Consider the following 23,315-nt stretch of genomic DNA (forward strand, 5'->3'; position numbering starts at 1 on the left):
TCAGTGTAGTTTACATTTAATAAAGCTGTTGCTTCTCAAGGTCCAATCCTGATCTCCAGTGGAGACAGCATCTTCTCCTTGTGACCGCAGGGGTTGCTCCTGTGTCCTCCAGATTCCTCCCACATATAGAATATATGGGTTGTGAGATTAATTATTCACCAGAAACTGCCACTATTGTGTAGGTGAGTGAGGGGTGAGTCTGGGGGGAGTTGATGGGAAAATAGAAAAAATGGCATTAGTGTAGCACTAATGGTTGCTAAATGTTCAGAGCTTGCTTTCATACTACGTATTTCTTTGACTTTGTGATTCTATGTTCCGGATATTTGCTGGCTGATGCTTGCTTCATTTGGCATAGCTATTTCCCACAATTAACTTCAGCAAAGCTGTCTTCCTCAGTGAATCTGAAATGCATTGATCAACAGAGTAGTTTGGAACCCAACTCTGAATTCAATTCACTTTGATTCAAGTTCAATTGTCATTCAACCAAATGAGACAGCGTTAATACAGGGTCACAGTGCAAACACGTTACCTACAGTCACACACAGCACAGCACACACAGGATCATGATCACAGAATAAAAGAGTCTTGACTCATAAAACCCTCCAACCACATGCCCCCACACCCCCAGCGATACCGTGGCTTGAGACCCTATCCTCACAGATACAAGACAACAAACCCATTTAGTATATCAGTAAAAATACAACAATGCGGAATATGCATATATATCGTTCAGACCTCCAGCCCACCGAGATCATCTGTCGCCTGCCAGGCCACACCACGGCTTGGGGCCCAGTTCTCACATACACAAGCACATATAGAGTATTGGTAAAAACATAACCGCCCAATATCAGTGTATATTCCTGCTCTATGGTGCTTATATTATTGTTATCTAATGATGTACTTGGAGAGTTGATATGCTCCACTGTAGCTTTTGTACGTCTCTGCAATGCCTCTACAAATTCGGTCCTCATTGTCGACCTGTGGAGCAACAGCAAGGAGCAATCTGCTGGAGAAGTCTGATGAGTCATGCAGCATTTACAGGACAAAAGAAATGTTCAAAAGGTGGACATTCTTCACCCTTCTCAGTCTATCTATTAGTTCCAGGCCCTGACTCACCAATCCCCCTTTCCCCTTTATATACCAGCCACCTTCCCTCTCCACTTGTATTTCTGATGCAGGGTTTTGACCCTCCAGCAAAATGTTGCTCCGGATTTCAGCTTCTGCTGTCTCTTTTACCTCCAGGCCTGTGGAATAATCCTGGTAGTGTAATTGCACTTTAGAATATAAATTATAGTCAGCGTTATTATACGCATGCAGTGGAACACCAAAAAAAGGAATTCTTTCTGGATTAAGGTATTTTGTATTTAGTAAATGCATGCACTATTATCATAGTACTAACAATCAGGCCAATATTTATTGTAAAGCAATCAAAATAATTTTACATTTCATTTTCACATGTAAAATGTAACACATTAATCAACAGCCTCACAATTGTCTGAAAATAAATTCTGCGCTTTACATAAGCATGATTAATTACTTACTGCAGATGAGTGGAAGCTCATCAGAATGATCAGCACAATCGTTGGTGAAGTCACAGAGCTGCTCTTTAGGAATGCAGTATTTGTTGGTACATGAATACTCATCAGAGCTGCACTGTCTGTCTGGGATCAGAAGAGCTGCACAATTTTCAAAGGAAATATCATCCACTGTAATATCACCCATATAACTCACACCCCGCTTGGCTCTAATGAAAACCTGTAAACATATTATAACCATCAGTTATAAACTGCCTGTTCATGATAAAAATTAAAGACCGTAATAAATAAGATCAGTAGCAAGCCATTCATCAAGATTATCGTTGATTTACCTCAACCCATTATCCCAATATTTCCTAACATCCAGAAATCATTTTCTGTTTTGAATGAAATCAGTGAATTATCTTCTATTTCCATTCGGTTTAGAGGATTCCAGAAATTCCCCATCACTCAGCTGAGTGAAGAAATTTCTCATTCTCTCAGTCATATGCACCCTACTCCTTAATCTGAAGTAACTCACTCTTCTTTACATCAGTGGCATAGCAGTTTCAAACTCCTGGGAATATACATCTCACACATCTCATGGTCCCAGAACACATCCTGCACAATCAGGAAAGCTCCCCAATGCCTCAACTTTCAGAGGAAGTTGAGGAGAGCAGGACTTTGCACATCTATACTTACAACCTTCTGCAGCTGTGCTATGGAAAGCATCCTAACATGCTGCATTACTACATGGTATGGAAAGTACACTGCAGTAGACAGGGAGGCTCTACTTCAGGTAGTCAAAACTGCCCAACACATCACTGGCACCAGACTACCTGCCATCAAGGACATTCTGTGTTTACAGAAAGGTGCTGGAAAAGGACAAGTAACTTCATGAAGGACCCTGCCCACCCTGCTCATGGACTGTTTGTCCCACTTCCGTCGGGAGGGAGGCTATGTGGCGTTAATGCCAAGACCACCAGACTCAAAAAGTTATTTCCGCAAGTAGTAAGGCTGACCTCCACCCGTTAATCCCCATCCCTCCACAACTCCCACACCAATAATTTAGCATTTCCTGTCAGTGTCTTCTTCTGTACAGACTCTCCTGTGCCTAGTGTCAATTTATGGACATATAATCAATCTATGTATGCAAGCTATCGCGATGAATGCACATTTATTGTTTATTTTTATTATTGTATTCTTTATCATATTGTGTTTTTTTGTGCTGTATCAAATCAGTAGTGAGTGGAGCTTCGGAGGATGATGGCGACTCCTTCGCTTGCATCTTCAGAAACAGCTCTATTTCTATCTTTAATATCTCCTTTTTCTCCCCGTTCAAGATTCTTTTGAAGACCCTGAGTTACACACTGATTTTGGTTCTTTGCGGAAATGGGACCTGCTCCCAGGGCCTCATGACCGGCCGCTTTTTTAATATGCTAAGGACGTGGTGCCAGACTTTCCTGGCTCTGGAGATGGGCTGAATTGTGGCCGGTGCTGCCACCTGATGTGTCATGGGAGTACACAAAAGGTCAAAAGCAGTGAGCTGGCTGCTGGCTGTGTGCCCAGGGACCCAAGTTCTTTGGGCACAGAGTTCAGAAAAAGCAATGCAACTGACTTTTAACATCATAAATCGGCAAATTGTTTTGTTATTCCTCCCCTCTCGCTGTGAAACAGAGACACCCTTTATCCCTTATTAGGGACAGAGAGAACCTGTGGTATGTTGAATACTGGGTGAATGAGTCATCTTTGGGGTTCTGCAAGAATGTGTCTTTATTGAAGCTTTGCTGCATGCCTGAGTGTTTGGTGGGAGGTGCCAATACTTTTATGCTGGTGAGAGAGGAGGGGTCATTGCTTTGCTGCTGCTTATGCGTGGGAGAAGGGAGTTGGCGGGGGGGCTTTTGGGTTCTAACATTTAACTATCATTCATTCTTCAGGGCACTCTGGTTTTCGTGGATGTTTGTGAAGAAGAAGAAGAATTTCAGGATGTATATTGTAGACATTTTTCTAACATTAAGTACCTGTTGAAGCCTATTGAATAACAATTATTTTGTTCTCCTTTACAGTTGTGTATTGGAAATGACATTAAACAATCTTGAATAACATATCTTGTATCTTGTAAGGTGTGTTGAAATGTCAGGTGTTGCACTTTGGGAGAAGAAATGTAAGGGTAAAGAATGCAATTAATGGCAGGGCTCTTAACCACATTGACTTACAGAGGGATTTGGGGGATATTTCATAACTCCCTGAAAGTAGGCATATAAGTAGATATTGGTTTTGGACTATTATTGTCTTTGGATAAAGATACAATGAAAAGCTTGACTTGAATCCTGTTTCTACAGATCATATCATTACACAGTGCATTGAGCTAGAATAAGATAAAAACAAAAACCAATGCAGAATAAAGTGTAATAGCTACGGAAAGATGGCAGTTTAGGTAAACGATAATGTGCAAGATCATTCAGAGGTAGATTGTGGGGATTGAGGTAGACTGTTGTATGAGGTCCATTCAAGAGTCTGATAACAGTGGGACTGAAGCCACCCTTGAGCCTTTTAGTATGTGCTTTCATGCTTTTGTATCTTCTGCCCAATGGGACATGGAAGAAGAGAGAATATCTTGGAGAGAAAGGGTCTTTATTATCCTGAACTCTTTATGGAGGCAGTATCCATGGAGGGGAAGCTGGTTCCACACCTCTCTGTAACTTATTGAGGTCACAAGCTGAGCAGCTTCCAAATCAAGTAGCTGTGCATCCAGGCAGGATGCTTTTAACAGTGTTCGGATAACAATAGTTCATGGTTAATAGGGTGGTACCGAAGTGTGTGACTTGATTGACTTCACAGGTCCGGGAACTGAAGATTTAGTCTGCTCTTGGACTACTGTCTGCAGTTTTTCTGGCCACATAATTAAAAGAAGGATGAGGAGACTGTGGAGAGGGTGCAAAAGAGGTTTAACCAGGATGCTGCCTGGACTGGAGGGTGTGACCAATAAGGAAAGTTTGCAGAGTCTTGGGTTATTTGCTCTGGAGCATCAGAGGCTGAGGAGAAATCTGATAGATGTTTATAAAATTATTAGAGCCTCAGACAGGGTAGTCATTCAGAATCTTGTTCTCAGGATAAAAATGTCAAGCATGAGATTTCATACACAAGTTACAGAGGTAAAGTTTAAGGGAGTTGTGCATGCTTGTTTTGTTTTACACAGAGAGTGGTGGGTAACTGGAATGAGCCGTTGGGCGAGTAGTGAAAACAGGTAAGATAATGGCATTTCAGAACTGGTAGATGTAAGAATATGCAGGGAAGGGAGGGATATCCTGATCAGCACCGACATCATTGATGAATGGGCCTGTTCATGAGCTGTACTCTTCTATATTTTACTTCAAAATTCCATAGAGTGCAGGCCTGCTTTACTCATATAGCAAACCTGCCATTCCTGGGACAAGTCTAGTACCTCCTCAAACAATAAACAAAATTCGGGAGGTTGAACAGCATCTGGCTCCAGATACCAGCAGTAAGAGATCCAGCACTGTTTAATCAGGCCGCTGCCGGTCTCTAACGAGCTAAATGTCACCCCACTCTTCTTCATAACCCTGCTGGTCCCTAACCAGCTAAATGTCACTCCACTCCTTAAGAAGGGAGGAAGGCCAAAGAAAGGAAATAATAGACCAGTTAGCCTAACCTCGGTGGTTGGAAAATTGTTGTTATAATTAAGGATGAGGTTTCAGGCTGCTTGGAGACAAATGATAAAATAAGTCCAAGTCAGCATGGTTTCTGTGAAGGGAAATCTTGCTTGATAAACCTGTTAGAGTTCTTTGAGGAAGTTACAAGCAGAGTGGACAAAGGAGAGGAAGTGGATGTCATTTACTTGGACCTTCAGAAGGCATTTGATAAGGTGCCACACATGCGGCTGCTTAACAAGATGAAATCCTATGGACAGGAAATTACAGGAAATCAACAGGTATAGGTAGAGAAATGGCTGACAGCCAGGAGGCAGTGAGCGGGATAAAGGACGCCTGTACTGATTGGCTGCCAGTGACTAGTGGTTTTCCTCAGGGGTCAGTATTGGGACTGCTTCTTTTCACATTGTTTGTCCATGATTTGGATAATGGAATTGATTGCTTTGTGGCAAAGTTTGCGGATGATACGAAGATGGGTGGAGGCATAGGTAGTGCTGAGGAAGCAATTCAATTGCAGCAGGACATAGACAAATTGGAAGATTGGGCAAAAAAGTGGCAGATTGAATACAGTGTTGGGCAATGTATGATAATGCATTTAATTTACAAGTTGAGTCTGTGGTAAAGAAGGCAAGTGCAATGTTGGCATTTGGTCCATAATGACAGAGGAGGAAGCTCTTGAACTCAACAACAGTTTTTATTGTGATAAACACAAACCAGACCAAGCACCATGACCCGGAGAGTGAACCCAACCAGTCTCACACAGGCTGGGGAGGTGACCATCACACACCCCCATTACAGTCAGGGTGACCCACAAACACACAAGCAAATACTGTATAACCCAAGCTAAAATGTAACAATAAATGAACTGGAACTTTTTACCATAATCTCACAAAAGCATTTTCACACAAGAACAATAAACAGTATGGGTAATTAGAAATGTAGGGGCGGGTCGTCGATCACACCCCAACCCAGAACGTCACAATATAAAAGCAAGGAGCTAATGCTGAGACTTTATAACACACTTGGAGTATTGTCAACAATTTTGGGTCCCATATCTCAAAAAGGATCTGCTGTCATTGGAAAGTCCAGAGGATGTTCACGAGGATGATTCCAGGAATGAAGGGGTTAACATATGAGGAGCGCTTGGCAGGTTTGGGCCTGTACTACTGGAATTCTAAAGAATGCCAGGGGTGTGTGGTTCTCATTGAAACCCACTGAATGTTGAAAGGACTAGATAATGTGGCTGTGGAGAGTATTTTTCCTGTAGTGGGGGTATCCAGAACTAGTGGGCATGGCCTCAAAATTGAAAGGCGATCTTTTAGAACAGAGGCAAGGAGGAATTTTTTGAGCCAGAAAATAGTTACTTTGTGGAATGCTCTGCCACAGACTGCACTGGAGGCCAAGTCTGTGGGTATACTGTGGCAGAAGTTGATCGTTTCCTGATCGGTCAAGGCATCAAAGGATATGGTGAGCAGGCAGATGTATAGGGTTGAGTGGGATCCGGGATCATCCATGATGGAGTGGTGGAGCAGACCTGATGGACTGAATGGCCTTATTCTGCTCCTATGTCTTATGGTTTTAGGATTCACCAGCTGCTCATTCCAGACCTACCACCTGCAGCCTATTTAACCCCAGTTCTCATCCACAGTTCATTTTCACTCATCGAGCAAGTTGACCTCAACCAGCTGCTCATTTGTATTTAGCTTCTGTTCTCTCTTGGTTTGTGGTCCTTTGGGCTTGTTACTTTTCTGTCTAATATTAAAGTTATTGGTTACTGCTGAATCAGCTCTGCTTTTGGGTCAAGTCCCCTTTCCATTTCCTGACAGAATGAGTGAACCATCGATTAACCCAGCAGAGTATGCTCACCTGGAGTAAACAGTCTGCCGACACAAGTACATAATCCAGAAGCAGCACAAAAGCACCAACTCACCACCTCAGTGCAGCAACTCCACACTGGTCAACCTCCTCCCCACAGCCCTGATTCCATGCCAAACACTTCTATGATCCAACTCAATGACACAGTCCCAGTGCTTTTTACAGTTTGAGTTCCGGCTGCCTCTGTATTCTATAAAACAAACTAAGATCAATTTCCTCATCTGTCTTTTGACTGGGCTACTGCAAGCTGGGACAATAAAACCCCCATTTGCAACAAATTTGAGGGTTTCACAACTGAGGTGCGCTGGTTTTTTGACCACCCCGTTAATAGTATGGATACTTCACCTGTATCTAGGCTCATGCTCCGTTCTGGAATACATTATGGAATTCTGGACTCTTGTGGCACAGTGAAGCTAGAATGCAGAAGAGCTACTGGCCCATTACCATCACGGTATCTTAGAGATCTGAAAAGATGCTCTGTCTACCCAGGAGATGCCCACCGACTTTGAAAGCCTCATTAAGCTGGCTCTTTGTATTGACAAGCATCTTTTCTCCAGATCATCAGCCAGGACCCCAGTTCTGTTCCCAGGACATTTCAGGTTTCAAGACCCTCCTCACCTAACCTCCAGAACACATGCAGCTCAGGCGAGTTCCCTTCCTCCCCTAAGGGTGTGAGTGTTGGTGGAGAGACGTGCAGCTACTGCGAAGCAGCCTACTACAAATGCATCAAATGCCCACGGCATCTGGGATATGGCGGTCTCCAAGTAGGGATGAGCTCTCTCCAGCCCCTCGTTCCAGCACAATAGCCCATCTCACTCATCCTGTCCACCTCTGCACTCCGGCTTTGCAGGTACAGGAACTCTGGTGGATTCTGGCACAGCAGACATGTTTCTGCTCCGGACTCGGCGTGCTACTTGTACTCTCTACTGAACCTATGGACTGGATGGGAAGGCACACCTTTGTGCCCTCTTCTGACATAATTTCAACCCTACACAGCACCCTTCTGGAGTAGGTGACAGGGAACTAATCGCTATTAAATGATCCTTGGAGGAGTGGAAACTTTGGCTGATGGAAAGCACAGAGCCTTTCCCGACCTGGAGATATATCCATAAAACAGACCTGCTAACATTAGGCTTAGTAGACCCTCTTCTTCAAACAATGCAACTTCACCATCACTTACCTACTTTGGGATCCAAGAACACAAAGACAGATGCCCTGTTACTTCCGTTAGAGCCAGTTGAAACAAAGACTGACAATCAGCCCATCATTCCACCCTCCCACAGTCTGACCCTAATCACCTGGGACCTTGAGAACCAGCTCCATTGGGTGCTACAGCACGAGCCTGCTCCAGCCAACTCCCCTGACAGGTACATCCCAGCAGCTGTGCCGTCTGATGCACTCCATTCCCCCTATTAGGCCATCCAGGTGGACGATGGACTCTGGATTTTCTGTGATGCCCATTTTGGTGGGCCATCATGATCACAGATGTAGGTCAGTTTGTCACAGCCTGTCCTCAGTGCTTCCAGTCCAATTCTTCCAACCGGGGGTCCTCTGGCCCATTGACACCTGGGTCCTTTATCACTATGGATTTCTTTCATGGGCTTGTCATCTTCAGATGTTGATTCTGACAGTGCTGGAATGGTTCGATAAGGTGTCCCACTTAATTGCCTTCCAGAAGCTTCCATCAGCCACTGAGACTGCAAACCTGGTTCTCCAGCATGTAGTTCTTCTCCATGGCTTCCTTCAGGACATTGTGTCAAGCTGGATACTACAATTTAACTCCCAGTTCTGACACATTTCAGCTACCTCTGCTCCTCAGTGAGCTTGGCTATCATTTGCAGGCTAACATTAAGCCAATCAGTAAGTGGAGGAGATTGTGCAATGCTTTGATGCTTCTTCCATGTGATCGGGTTAGAGGCCCTAACCCTATCACATGGAAGAAGCATCTGCCAAGCTGTTCCAAAACCTACACACCTGTTCTGCTGCAGGTATGTTTCACTTTAGGTGATTCATGGCTACCAACACCCATTGTTCCCTGTGGAAGAGTTCATGCTGGACGTACCTTCTGCCAGGGCTTTGGTTTGCAGCTATTGTAATGCTTGGAGGAGCGCATGGAGGGATATCCTAACTGATAACCATGCCTAAAGTTGTCAGGCCAACTATTGTTGATGCCTGGAAGCTCTCACCCAAATTCCTGTTGAATCATCTCTGTGGTTCTGCTTTTGGGTCAAGACTACTCTACATTTCCTGACAATTTCATGCGACAGGTCACCAGGGCTTTTTACAATTGCTGTAAAACTTAATCTGTCTTGGAATGAAATTTGTACATTGCAAAGTCCAACATTCTAATTGCACCTCTATGACCTTATTATGTATATTTGTAAATGACTTGTGTACAAGAGCACCATTGTGTTTTGGTAGTTAGAATATTGTAGCAGGTTTTCCACATAGACAAGCTATATTTACAGCTAGAAACTGTTAATGGCATCTTTTTATCACCAGTATCTGCCTCTTCATACTTAACAAGTGCAGGCCACTTTGCACTGGGTATCTGGATAAACAGAAAATTAGTAAGAATGGTGCTGAGAGATGAGGAGGCCTTGGGGAACTGGAGTATAGGGAGGAAGAATACAGAGAGATGAATATTCACACCTGGTATTAGGGATAGATCGTGTTTTTTCTAACTCAATAAAATGATGAGGAAGAAGAATCAAGGGCAATTAAAACAATTTGGATACAAATAAATCATAATGTCCTCATCTTAAGAAGGGTCTTGAATTGAAACATTCTCTATTTATTCATTTCCATTGATGGTGCATGACCTGTAGAGTTCCTCTAGCATTTTGTGTGTGTTGCTTTGGACTTCTAGCATCTGCAGACTTCCTCGTGTCTTTAATTAAGCTCTTAGTTTGTTTCAGCAATATATCAGGCAACTTCAATCAAAAAAGTTGGTGTTAAAGTACAGATGTTGGCTAATAACATAAGTCACTATGTGATAAGGACTTTTTTCCATCTTTCTTTCTTTACCAAACAGCTTCGACTTTGGTAGTGTGTTTAGATTTTTTTAATAATAAAACTATTCCAATTTAAATTACAATTTAATTAATATACCTGTTTTATTATGAATATGAGGTACTGCGATTGCAAGTGTGATTTAAATATAATGTATTCGGTACTATTCTATTTTTTATTCATAATATATATCCTCATGTACCCTGCATTCTTCTAGATGAAAATTAATAAAAATATTGAAAGAAATTAAAGAAAACAGTCAAATGCTCATGGAAAAGTATATGGGGCAACTAAATGGATGGTGGGCACGCTATAAAGGGATCGTTGAGTTCAGCCAACGGAAGGAGAAATTATTTTTGATTACAATTCAGATATTCTTACTGCCAGAGCTTCCAATTCAAAGAAAATTGTTAAAAAATATCCACTGGACATTTAAGCAGATGAGGTATGAAGAACATCATAAATGTCTGTGACTCCTCAGTGATGAAATAGGGTAAGTAAGGCTCACCAATAAAAATAGATCCCTTGGAAATGATTAGAGTAATAGCACCCATGTTAACGTATACTCCAGGTATGACCTAACACTTTCAAATGACGAGGAAAGAACAAACTCACTGAATAACAGAGCAAGCAGTTAACAAGAATGAGTGACGATAACTCAAAATATATCTAAACAATTGCCTGTATAGTGCACAACACTTTCTTGCTGCTGACAGATAAGTAGAGAATCCTTTAGGTCACATATAAATGAAATGTGAACCATTTCAGCTAAATTTTAATGTTGAAACCTGTGGAGAGATATATCTTCATATAAAGAAAGGAAGGAGATAATACATGTCAAAAGGTATAATTTTTATAGTGGATGGAAAAGAGATAATCTTTGAAAATGTTGTTTTCAAATCTTATAAAGTGTTAGGGCAGTTTAACAAAGATGTCACTGCAGATGAGTGTGGCATGTGAGAAGCCAGCAAGTAACACAAATCACTTAAGCACAGGTTTGATTTCAGACAGATTATTGTTTCCAATTCTGAACATCATAATTCAGGAAGGACATGTGGGTTTTGCAGAGATTGTGATAGAAAGGTTACACATCATAATCAGGTTATTAGGCTAGAGAAACATGCGTTAGTCTCCATATATTAGATAGCATAAGAGGAAATACGACAGAAGATCACGTAGGGTCAGGATAGACTATACAGAGGAAAATTCTTTCCCATGACTGCAAGCACAATAATTGTGGCACAATGTAGTACAAAGCAGAGGTGAGCTCATGAAAGCTACAATTTGGAATGCACTGCTTGGTTAAGTGGTGAATGCTGTCTTAATAACACCCTGCAAAAAAGAATTAGATGAATATTTGAAAGAAATAAAATCCAAGGATCTGGGGAAAGTATAACAAAGAGGCACTCACTAAATTACTCTTTGAAGAACCAGCTCAGATTTGTGTGGCTTCCTATGATTGTAATAATTAAATATTTGATCATTTGAATACAGTTTAAATTATTCCATAATCATTTTCTGACCACTTTCATTCAGTCTTCACATTAGCTTTATTAAGTTACTACTTTGTACGTCTGTCTAATAGATTTATATCTAATGCATCAAAATTTGTAATATTTAAATGACCGAAGTTTAAATCGTAGCTGGTCTCTTCATTATATTCTCTCAGAGTCTTCAGCTTCTAATTTGACAAATAAAGTGGCTAAGTAATTGTTTTATTGTTTGCTGACTTTTGAATCTTAGTAGTTAAGCAGAACAGTATTGTTGACAGGCAATATTATTGAGAGAAGAGATTTTTATGCACATATGGATTCTCATGGGAAGAGAACAGAAAATGCTTGAAATACTCAGCAGGTCAGTCAGCACCTACTGAAAGGCAAACAGGACTAATTATTCAAGCTACAATAAAAGGGTCTTCCAAACAAAACAAAACAAAAAGTTTGCAATTTAGATTTCCAGCATCCATATTCATTTGGAATCTCATGTGATTTCCTGAAGAAGTTAGACAATAAGACACAGGAGCAGAATTAGACTATTCTGCCAAATGAATCTGCTCTACCATTTAATCATGGCTGCTTTATTTTTTCAACCCCATTTTCCCCATCCTCCTTGTAAGTCCATAAGTCATAGGAGATTATTGGGTTATTCATCCCATTGAGTCTGCCTTGCCATTCCATCATAGCTAAAATATTATTTCCTCTCAACCTCAATCTCTTGCCTTCTTCCCATATGCTTTGATATGGTAACTAATCAAGAACATATACACGTCTGCTTTAAATATACCTAATGAATTGGCTTCCAGAGTCTTCCATGGCAATGAACATCACAGATTCACCACTCTCTAGCTAAGGAAATTCCCCCTGTTCTAAAGGGATGTTGTTTTATTCTGCCTTATGCCTTCTGGTCCTAGGCTCTCTCTTAACTAATCCTCATTAACCCTTATCCTCTTTACCAATCAGAAACTTATCAATTTCTGTCCTAAGTACACACAGTGACTTAGTTACCACAGCCCTTTGTGGTAACAAGTTCCACAGATTCTCCACATCCTGGTTGAAGAGATTCCTTCCCATCTCAATTTTGAAGGGAGATCCCTTTATTATGAGGCTGTGCACTCAGATCATAGACTTTCCTACTAATGGAAATATCCCACCAGGGCCTATCAGAATCCGATAGATTTCAGAAAGATCCTCTTCATCTTTCTGAACCAGCCTATAGACATTTAATGTCCTCCTTTCATTTCTGGCATTTTTGTGAACCTTATTTGGACCCTCTCCAAGACCAGCACATTCTTCCTCAGATATGGAGCCCAAAGTGCTCACAGAGCCCAATCTTCAATTGGAGGATATTTTTCTCCTTCAACCAGCATGCACATTTTAAACATCACTGTATTATAGTAGATAGTTAAAAGCAAAAGGGGCAAACCTGAAAATGAGACTGAACACCAAGAAATATTTCTCCCCGCCTCCAATGGTTACCCTGGCTACCACTTTGTGACCAGAGTAGCTGTGTAGAGTTGCCAAGTTTGATGAAGACCTTAATGAAAACAAAATTGCAATCAGTGCCACAAGGATCTGAATTTGTAGAATCTTTAAAGGAATGAAATCAATAACTAAATATTGTTTAGTGTCAAATGATTTTTTGAGAAATTGAAGATGAATAATTCTTTCAGAATTGAATATTTAAGGCATCCAAAAATGCATGCTGTTAAAAATTGACTAAACTTGTTTAAGTTAATGAAATGAATCCTAATTTTTAACAAAAAAGCAACCAATTCTAGATTTCTATGTTTAAGAATTACATTTAAGAGCAACTGTGCTGTAATCTAGAAATCTTACTGATGAAAAGAGTAGGTTCAACACTAAGAAAAGTATTACCTGTAATGATCCAATGGTAACTCCACTCATGTGATACCAAAAGACCAATTTACACTTTGGGCCAGTAAGAGAGATTTCAGGAGTGAAGATGTCAGCTGAGTGTCCAAATTTCCCATTTGAACTATCAGCATAAAGGTACCAGCCTTGTTCTGTGCCCCTGCAAGGGTAAGTTAAGTGTTTAAAGTTGGCTTATTCAAATCTTTCAGCCTTTGTCATATATGTTAAAGTACATGCCAATTGTTCAATAATTTTGGTATCCAATACAGTTGATGTATTATACCTCCTTCTTACAGCACTCTGAGCTGGGTGGATCTCGATCAGATAGTTAAGTGGGCAGGGGAATGACAAATGCAGTTAATCATAGGCTGTTGCATTTTGGGAAAATAACAAGGCTAGGACTTTAATAGAAAATGGAGGGACTGAGGAGTATAATTATATAGTGGCATCAGTGTTAGACTGGGTGGTGAAGAAAGTGTTTGGCATGCTGATCTTCATCAGTCAGGGTACAGGAGTTGGAAAATTATACTGTAGTTATACAAGATGTGGCCAGTGTTGTTATTTTGCTATAGAAAAAAATGTAATTAAGCTGGAAAGGATGAAAGTAAAAGTTTACGAGGATGCTGCCAGAACTTGAGGGCATGAATCCGGAGAGTGAACCCAGAGTGAATCCAGAGATCATCTGGCTTGGATGGAGTTCCGAGCTGTATCCTTAGATCATGTGCAGAACAGCTGTCAGAGATTTTTTTTAGAATTTTCTTAACCTTTTTCCACTTCAATTGGAGGTTCCCACTTGCTTTAAGAAGACCAGTATCTTCTTGGTACCAAAATAAAGGTAACATACTTTAATGATTACTGTTCTGTGGTTCTAACATACACCACAATGAAGGGTTTCAAGAGGCTGGTCATAGCTCACATTAACTTCAGCCTCCCAAACACTCTCAGCCCACTAATCAAAACAGGTCTACACTGGATGCCATTTCAATGGCCCTACATTCTGCTCTGGAGCATATGGATAATAAAGAGGCCTACTGTATGTCTGATTACTGCTTATTGTCTACATGTTTATGTTCTATACTATAATTCCAAGCAAACTCACTGCAAACCCCCTGACCTGGGACTCAACACTTCCCCCTGCAGCTGAATCTTTGACTTCCTAATAAACAGATCGCAATCAATAAGGATAGACAACAGTACCTCCACTATGATTACCTTCAATACTGGTGCTCCACAAGACTGCATTCTCAGCCCCATACTTTATTCACTATACACTCATGAATACACAACCCTGTTCTTCTCTACTTCTATCTAAAGATCTCAGCTGACACCATGCAGTGGGTCAAATTTTAAGTAACAATGATTTAGAATGCAGAAAGGAGATAGAGAGCTTAAAAGCATGCTGTCATGATAATAACCTTTCCTTTAAAGTGAGCAAAACAAAACATTGATTTCAATGGTGGTGCATGTACTCCTATTTACATCAAGAGGGCTGAGGGCTTCAAGTTCCCAATTTCCTGTCCGGATCCAAACATTTAAATGCAATGATCAAGAAAGAACACCTGTACCTTTATTTGTGAAGGAGGCTAAAGTAATTTAGCATGTCCCCATTGATGCCAGCAATTTTTAATAATGCATCATGGAAGACAACTTGTCTGGATGCATCACAGCTGCTCTGCCCATGAATGCAAGAAACTGTTCAGAGCTGTAGACATAGCTCAGTACATCACAAAAACCAGCCTTCCCTCCACGAACTCTGTATGACATTTCTTGCTGCCTCATTAAAACAGCCAATGTACTCAAAGTGCTCTTCCATCAAGCCGAAGGTTGAAGATATAAAAGGCTGAAAGTCCAAGGATAGCTTCAAGCTCATTGTTATAAAGCCATTGAATGGACTCTAAACCTCACAGTCTACCTTGGCTTTATTGTCTGACTGCATTGCAAATTCTCTATAACTGCAACACCACATTCTGCATTCTGTTATTGCTTTTCCCTTGTGATACCTTGGTGTACTGATGTGATGAAATGACATGTATGGATGGCATGAAAAACTGAGGGTTTTCATCTACCTCAGTACATGTGACAATAGTAAACTAATTTACTAACTAAGAGAGAGTTTGAGCAGGCTAGAACTTTATTAATTTGAGAATAGGAGACTGGAGTGTGATGTTATAAACACATGTAAATCAGGAGGTACATACGTAGAAGGCATGATTGAATGCTGTCTTGCTTCCAAGGAAGATGAATCGGATTTATGATAAGGGGGGGGAAGATCTGAAATAGAACTAAGAGGCAACTTCTTCACACAAAAGGTTGTGCTTAGATGGAACAAGCTGCCAGAGAAAGTGACTGAAACAAGTACAATAAAAATATTAAGAAGACATTTGGACAGCTTCATGAATAGGAGAGGTTTCAAGGGATGTGGATCAAAGGTGTGGCGCTGGGACTAGTTCCTGGGCATTTGGTCATGAAGGTTGCATTTTTGTGCTCTATTACGCTATGACTCTATTATTATATAACCATTCAATTTATAAATTAGGATTTATATTACCTGCATACTCGATAATAACTCCAGTTCCTACTGTTATTATTGTATTAGCTACTGCTGCAATTGGCAGAGATAATGGAAGTGTAGATGCACTTTGTTTGACTTCACAAAGAAAGTTTTGAAAGTCTATTTCAACAAAAGAACTTCAATAGATTTATGAGATGAATGATCCCTTTCAAAATGTATTAGAAACATTATCAAAAGGTTTGGAAAACATACTGTGTTTCCCTGAAGGCCAGTGTGGAAAAACACTGTGGTATAATTTGCAGTGTTCCAGATTCCATAAAGATTTTTCCAAGCTCCCTGCTGCCCACCTTATTGCGAATCACACAATGTAAACACCGACCTCCATTTCTGCAACAGCTGTGTTAGTACACACAGCAAATAGAATTCTAAATGTGCAATTTCACCAAGGCACATGCTGGATTACTGTAACCATTCATCTATCTGTTGTTAACCCTATGGCTTACGTACATTGTCCTATCTATGCAAATTGATATTCTTTTTATATTAGTAAACAACGTATGATACTGAATGCTTCCCTTGTTTTCTTATAAGACATAATGATATAATAGAGATTCTCAAAGCAATAATAAATTTAAGTCTACCTCATCTGTGACACAGTATGTGCTTCATAACCTTAGCTGATAGCACCTCTACAAACGTCCCCCACTCTCAGTGGAGAGCAGCTACTGCTATGCTGTTCTGTGCAGCTGAAGTCTCATCTAACAGTGAAGTTGATTCCTTGGAGAAATTAGAAAAGGAAAGTCACTGAGGCTAGGCAAGCAAAATTTCTGTGTACTGCACATTTCTAACTTGCAACAGGAATCAGAAGCAGCTGAAATAACAAGAATAAATAAGGGAGGAGAAACAATCAGAAATGTCATGTAAGCACAACAATTTATCAGCAGACAAAAGTTGTAAGGCTGCTATCTGCACCATTTAAACTATTAGTTTGTCATCATTGAAGCTCACAGGAGGTCAGATGGAACATCACATTTTCAAATTCCCCTGTGACATCACCGCACTGTTAGTTGAAATGCTTTCCTATAGAAATCTTCTTACATAAATATAAAAGATCAGGCCGAAGATTTGCAAGGTGTTGAACCAGAAGTGCAAATAGATAATCCATGTTGGCTTCCTGTCAAGATCCCTACCATGACAGAAGCCAATTCTGGCTAAATCGCTTCACTCCATGCAACATAAAGAATTATCTAGGGGAACCAAATACAGCCAAGGCTATAGGACCAGGTATCATCCCAGCTGGTGAAAATCACAAGCAGGTGTCATAGCTACAGCCCCTGACTGAACTGTTCCATTCAATTAAAACGCAGTAATGTGGAAAAGTCCTGTATGACCTCTTCACAAAGAAGCAGTACATATCCAATCTAGTTTATTATCATTCAGTCAGTGTACTCTCAAGCATAGCACAATAGATGGTGTTGGCAAAGGACTTGCTCATCAAAGCCCACTCTGAGGTTCACCAAAACTACTTACTCCTGACTTCTTTACAGCCATAGAGCAAGCTTTACTGAGGGGCTTCCACATCCCCTGGTAAAGCTGAAAGGAATGGGCATCAAGGGTTACAATGGTTGGAGTTGCACATTGAACACAGGAAAATACCTGTCAGAGGTCAATCATTCCAGCTCCATTTCCAGAGTTCTTTAGTGTATTGCTCAAAGCCCAACCATCTTCAACGTCTTCATTAGTAACAGTTCTTCCACCAAAAATGGGGATATTTTTTGATAATTACATTATGTGCAATCCTATTTGCAACTCCTCACCATTTCAACAAGACCAAAACAGAACTTAAGCCATGGCTGATGTGGCAATTAAAATACACACAATATACATTCCACACAATGATCCTCAGTTTCAACCCCTTGAGGTTTAAATTTGCTTAGAATAAGCCACAAGATAAATACTGACTACAAGAGCAGGTCAGGGGATAGCTATCCTGTGCTGACTAATTTACCTCTATGATCTACAAGAAGTAAGCTAGAAGTGCAATGGAGTAATCACCTCTACCCTGACTGAGTGCAGCTCTGCCAGTTTTCACAGATCCAACACAAACAGACCATTGGATTGTCAATATTATTCACCACACTAATTCATTCCCTTCACCACTAGTGCACTGTGCCTGCTGCCTGTACTATTTACCAAATGCTCTGCAGTTATTCTCCATGTTTAATTCTAATTGCACGGAACTTCCCAAACCTGTGATCTTGACCACTAAGAAGGCAAGGGTAGTAGGCACCTGCAGTCACAGATTCTGGGTATTTTGCTTCAAATCTTACAAAATGCAGATGCTGGAAATTAATTTTAACTATTTATGGTAACAGGCTCTTCGAGTCCAACCAGCCTGCACCACCACCAGCCACACCCATGTGACCTATTAACCTGCTACTCTGTACATCTTTGGCATGTGAGAGGAAACTGAAGCACTTGGAGAAAACCCACATGATCACAGGGAAATATACAAATTCCTTACAGACAGTGGCAGAGTTGAAGTGTAAGATTATGCTAACTGCTGTGCCAACATACCATCCCAAATCTAAAATAAAACAGAGGATTGTGGAAGTGCTTAGAACATCAGACAGGATAGATTTAATACATTGCTCCGCATTCCAACATTTGCATTTTCTTGTGACTCCTAGATGCTCTCTGACCTGCCTATTACTTATAGAATTCTCGTTTTTTCATGTAACATTGTTTCCTGACATTGAACTCTATTAATTATCATTTATCAACTTCAGGTCAGGTTCCTGAGGGTACCAATAGAGTGTCTCAAGACATCAAATGCCAGCCTCTTTAGCAGTGCCTGAATGGGACTGTGTATGGAGGATTGTCAGTGGCTCCCCAAATGCTACTGATCTCCAGCAATATCCTCTCCACTGTTTATTCTCTGCTATGAGCAGATGGAATTGGCTGAGCAGAGATTAGAGGTCCACTCTGGGCGTTGCATGATGTCTCTGTCATTGTTGTCTGATCGTGCTTATGGTTTTCTTGACGCTATCCAAGTATCATGATGGCTGAAGTGATACCTGGCTTTGTGGCAGGGTTTGGTCGTCACTATGCTGGACTCGGGCTGTGGCTTGCAATAGGTGGACTTCTGGATAGGCGAGAGTGATGCCTGGCGTTGTGAACTTCAGTTCTGAATGCTGTTTGCTTGCTCTTCTTGTTTGCATGATTTGTTTCTTTCTCTCTCAACAACACTGAGTGTTTGATGTTCATTTGTTTTTAATGGATTCTATTGGTATTCTTTGTTTCATGGCTGCCTGTATGGAGACTAATCTCAGTGGTGTATAAAGTATACATACTTTGATAATGAATGTACTTTGAAGTTTGTTTGGAATACTGTTCTTTGTCACTGTAGCCAAAGCAGGAATTAGTGTAGATTATTGACCAAACAGAGCAGAAGTTGAGTTGCAAGGGTGCAGGGAAATAAGCAGAGGGAGTGGTGACTAATGGAATTGCCACCATGGAAGCCAGCATTTATGCGATAGTCTCCTTCTACTATTATTAACAGTATAGGATAGATTCTAGATAAGAACTATCAACTCTCTAGTTATAAGGATTGGATAAAATAGATAGATTCCAGATAAGAACTGTCAGCCCTCTTGTTAAAAAGTCATTAAAGCATCCCCTTGAAATTGCCAACGATGTTGCACAATCTCGTGTCATCCCATCTTGTGCCTGTTGTATATCCTGCACTGTTCATCATTGGGCTCCCCGCAATAGTTTTGTACATTATCTTTCTCGTTCTTTGCCTCTTTTCATGTCACCTGCAAATAGCAAATCCTTCTTTCGCAATGAACTCTTATCTTACTGCTCCGTTACATTATTCTAACCTTGCAGCACATTGTCAGTGGAATTTTGCTTTAAACTTCACTTTGAATTACCCTGTGATATTATTATTTTGGACCGGTATTAACGCAATTAGAGATAGCTATACCACTAATCTGATTCATGCAACTACTTAAGAAGTATTTAAAAATTACTAAAGCTGGATTATTGAAAATGACTAGCATAACTTGCCTAATGCTGTTCACCAGTCTTTCTTACAGAAATTGTATGGTTCCAGTTTGTATGTTCCTTCATTTTCACTGCCAGCGAACACCTTTTCCCTATTTTGTCAAAAAGTTAGTTGGATCTCCTCTTTAAAAAAACATCACATAAGAGCAGAATTAGGCTATTGAGTCATCCTATCATTATCCTTCTCAACCACATTCTCCTGCCTTCTTTCCATAAACCGTATGACTTTGGAATGTGGGAGGAAACTAGGGTATCGAGAGGAACCCATGTGGTCACAGGGAGATTGAACAAACTCCTTACAGATAGTGATGGGAATTGAACCTGGATCACTGTAATAGCATTATGCTAACCGTGCACTATCATGCCTCGTTGATCTCTTGATTTAACAAAGAAACCTATAAATGCAGATATCCAATATAAATAAAAGAGAACAGTTCACAGCTTTCTTGCACTTACACAATGCAGCTGTGTTTTTCAAGTATAATTTTAACAAGGGAAGAGAGCAGCTGACAAATGAAGACTTTGGACTGAAGTAGTTAGCTCTCAGAGACTGTATCCATTTGCCAATACCCTAGGATTCAAGGAGAATTACATTTAATGTCCACATTGACCTAATGGCTTCAACAGTTGGGTAGGTTAAGCACAATATTTTGACATTAGAAAATAACTGGGAAATGAGAGTAGTCTAGATAGAAAGCTCTGAGGAGGAAGCAAAATGCGAACAAAACACAGGAATTACATGAGCCTGTAACTTGTTATTTTAAGAAACTAAACAATCATAGAGATAAAGGCTTGTATGGCAGAGAAATAGACTATTCAGACTACCATGCCAGTACCATCTTTTTTGTACATCTACACTAGACCCATTAGCCTGTATCATGCTTTGACCTTTCCAAAAATGAGTAGACTAGGACAATTTCAGCATTCAACTTGTTCTGTTTATGGTAAACTTGGAATCTAATTTGTCAGAGTTGAACAATTGAATAGGATTTTGAGGTAAACTTTATAAAATAATATTTACTATAGAAATACCCTGTCCAACTGGAGATTGTAAAATGTTTCTCACTATAGGCTTTTCAAATTCTGTCAGTTCTTCTCATGGTAATGTGACTCTAAAAACAACACCTCTATCCTTCAATTAGAGAGGTGCAAGAAGGACGCTACCTGGATTTATCCTTCAATGTGCTGATCCAGATAAGCTTATACATTTATATTCATGGAAGTTTTGTGATTTCTGGAATTTTAGTGCAGCAGACAAAGAGGAGGCTATGAAGCAATTACTGACAGAAAAAAATCATTTCAATTTGATAACCTCCATGTGGAAGTCAAATAACTGAGAAATGAATTTTTGTAAATTTTCTCACAATGTGATAGCATCTTGCCCTTTGCAGAGTTTGCAGCAGTAGTAGTCTCAGGCCTTATCTTACTGAAACAGGCAATTAGGAAATGGCTATTTCTTTCTAACCAAGCTACTTTCTATTTACTAGCTTACCAGTGATGGGAAATTGTCAGGGCATTGGTGGATGTCTTTTCACTACTCAATTATTGCTATCTTTTAACTCATCTCTTCTCTAACCCATTCTTTCTCAATGCCTCAAGACGGTTAAACTTGTTAACTCTCACAAACCTTCCTTTCATCTAGTTAGTTCCTGTTTGCATTTGTCCCAATATTTCTCTGAATGCCTTTACCCATTAACCATTTGTTTCATTCCCTGGCATGCTATCCAGAGTGAAATTGTTCATTACCACTATTGGTCAACTCAAGTAATACATGTTTACCACCACCATTGAATCAAAGGCTATTGGCATATCAGTTGGCCATCAGTCAGACATTAAACTAAATTCAAAGTAGCACTGATAATAGGTTCTGTCAACAGGATAGCTTCCTTGCACAATTTCCACACATAACTCTTTTGAAGTTCTTGCCTCAGTGGTATGCAATTGAAAACTGTAGATGCCAAACATCTGCCTCACTTACTGTCCAAGAAGGGTGGGAAATTGTCCAGCTCATACACTGAATATGGTAGCAGTGCTGACAGGTGGAAGGAGTGAGGCCATCTTTGATAGGCCTTGACGACCAGTAGATAACTAGGATTTCGTTGAAAGTTGAAGACAAACATTCCTGCATCCCGTGAACTAACCAACATAAATAAATATACAAATTTTTTGCTCTGTATTTTGGTGTTGACTAAACTGCTCCCATTTCAATTCACATGTTTTGCCATTCACCACTGGAGATAACTGCAAGACAAGTGAGATTGGTCTTCTCACTTGTATTTGGAATTGGATAACTCCAAATAATGAATATGAAAGTGCAGTGCAAATGGACAATAAGGTGCAAGAACATAGACTGTGAGATAAAGTATGTCTTACAGTTCTAAGGAATCATTCAATAGTCTTTACATGCTTTCAGGCTTTTGTATCTTCTGTTCAATGGGAAAGAGGAGAAGGGGGACTGTCTGGAGTGTGGGGATTTTTGATTATACCGGCTGTTTCCTAAGGCAGTGAGAAGTGTAGATAGAATCAACAAAGGGAAGGCTGGTTTCAGTAATGTACTCACTGGTATCCTCAACTATCTGCAGTTTTTTGTGGTCCTTGGCATACCAAATGTGATATATCTGGATAGGATGCTTTCTGTGGTATATTGATAAAAATTGGTAAGAGTAAAGAGGAACATACCAAATGTCTTTAACTTGCTGTGGATGTAAAGGCACTGGTGAGCTTTCTTGGTCATGGCATCTATGGGGTTGGACAAGGTCAGGTTATGGGTGATGTACGCTCCAAGGATCTTGAACCTCTGACACTAATGATGAAGACACAAACCAGTACACTACTTCCTTTCCTGAAGCCAATGATCAATTTTTTTTTTTTTTGTTTTGCTGATATTGAGGGAAAAGTTGTTGTCATGACACCATGCCACTATGTTTTTGGTCTCCTTCCTCTACTCCGACTCATCATTATTTGAGATACAGCCCACTACAGTGGTATCATCTACAAACTTGTAGACAGAGTTAGAGCAGAGTCTGGCCATGTAGTCATAAGTGTACAGGGAGTAGAGCAGAGGGCTGAGGGTTGAACATTGTGGAGCAGCAGTGTTGAGAATAATCATGAAGATGTGTTGCTGCCTGTCCTTTCTGATTGTGGTAAGTTGGTCAGGAAGTCAAGGATGCATTTGCAGAAGGTGTTCTTAACTTCCAGGTGTCAGAGTTTGGTGATAGCTTTGCTTGGAATTATAGCATTGAAGGCAGAGTGGTGGTCAATATACAGTAGTTAATCTTAGCTATCTGCTGTT

General features: G+C 40.4%; 1 protein-coding gene across 3 annotated transcripts in view; it reads right to left on the reverse strand.

Annotated features, from left to right (window-relative positions):
* Positions 1–23,315, reverse strand: part of malrd1 (MAM and LDL receptor class A domain containing 1) — a 430,000-nt gene that overhangs the window by 186,905 nt on the left and 219,780 nt on the right. For all 3 annotated transcript variants that reach the window (XM_059972137.1, XM_059972136.1, XM_059972138.1), the window contains 3 exons: positions 13,447–13,603; positions 12,995–13,105; positions 1,542–1,755 (listed from right to left, as the gene is read on the reverse strand). In XM_059972137.1, the coding sequence (XP_059828120.1) occupies positions 1,542–1,755; positions 12,995–13,105; positions 13,447–13,603 (482 nt within the window). The remainder of the gene's footprint in view (positions 1–1,541; positions 1,756–12,994; positions 13,106–13,446; positions 13,604–23,315) is intronic.

This window comes from Hypanus sabinus, chromosome 6 (assembly GCF_030144855.1).
Source record: "Hypanus sabinus isolate sHypSab1 chromosome 6, sHypSab1.hap1, whole genome shotgun sequence".
NCBI classification, from domain to species: Eukaryota; Metazoa; Chordata; class Chondrichthyes; order Myliobatiformes; family Dasyatidae; genus Hypanus; species Hypanus sabinus.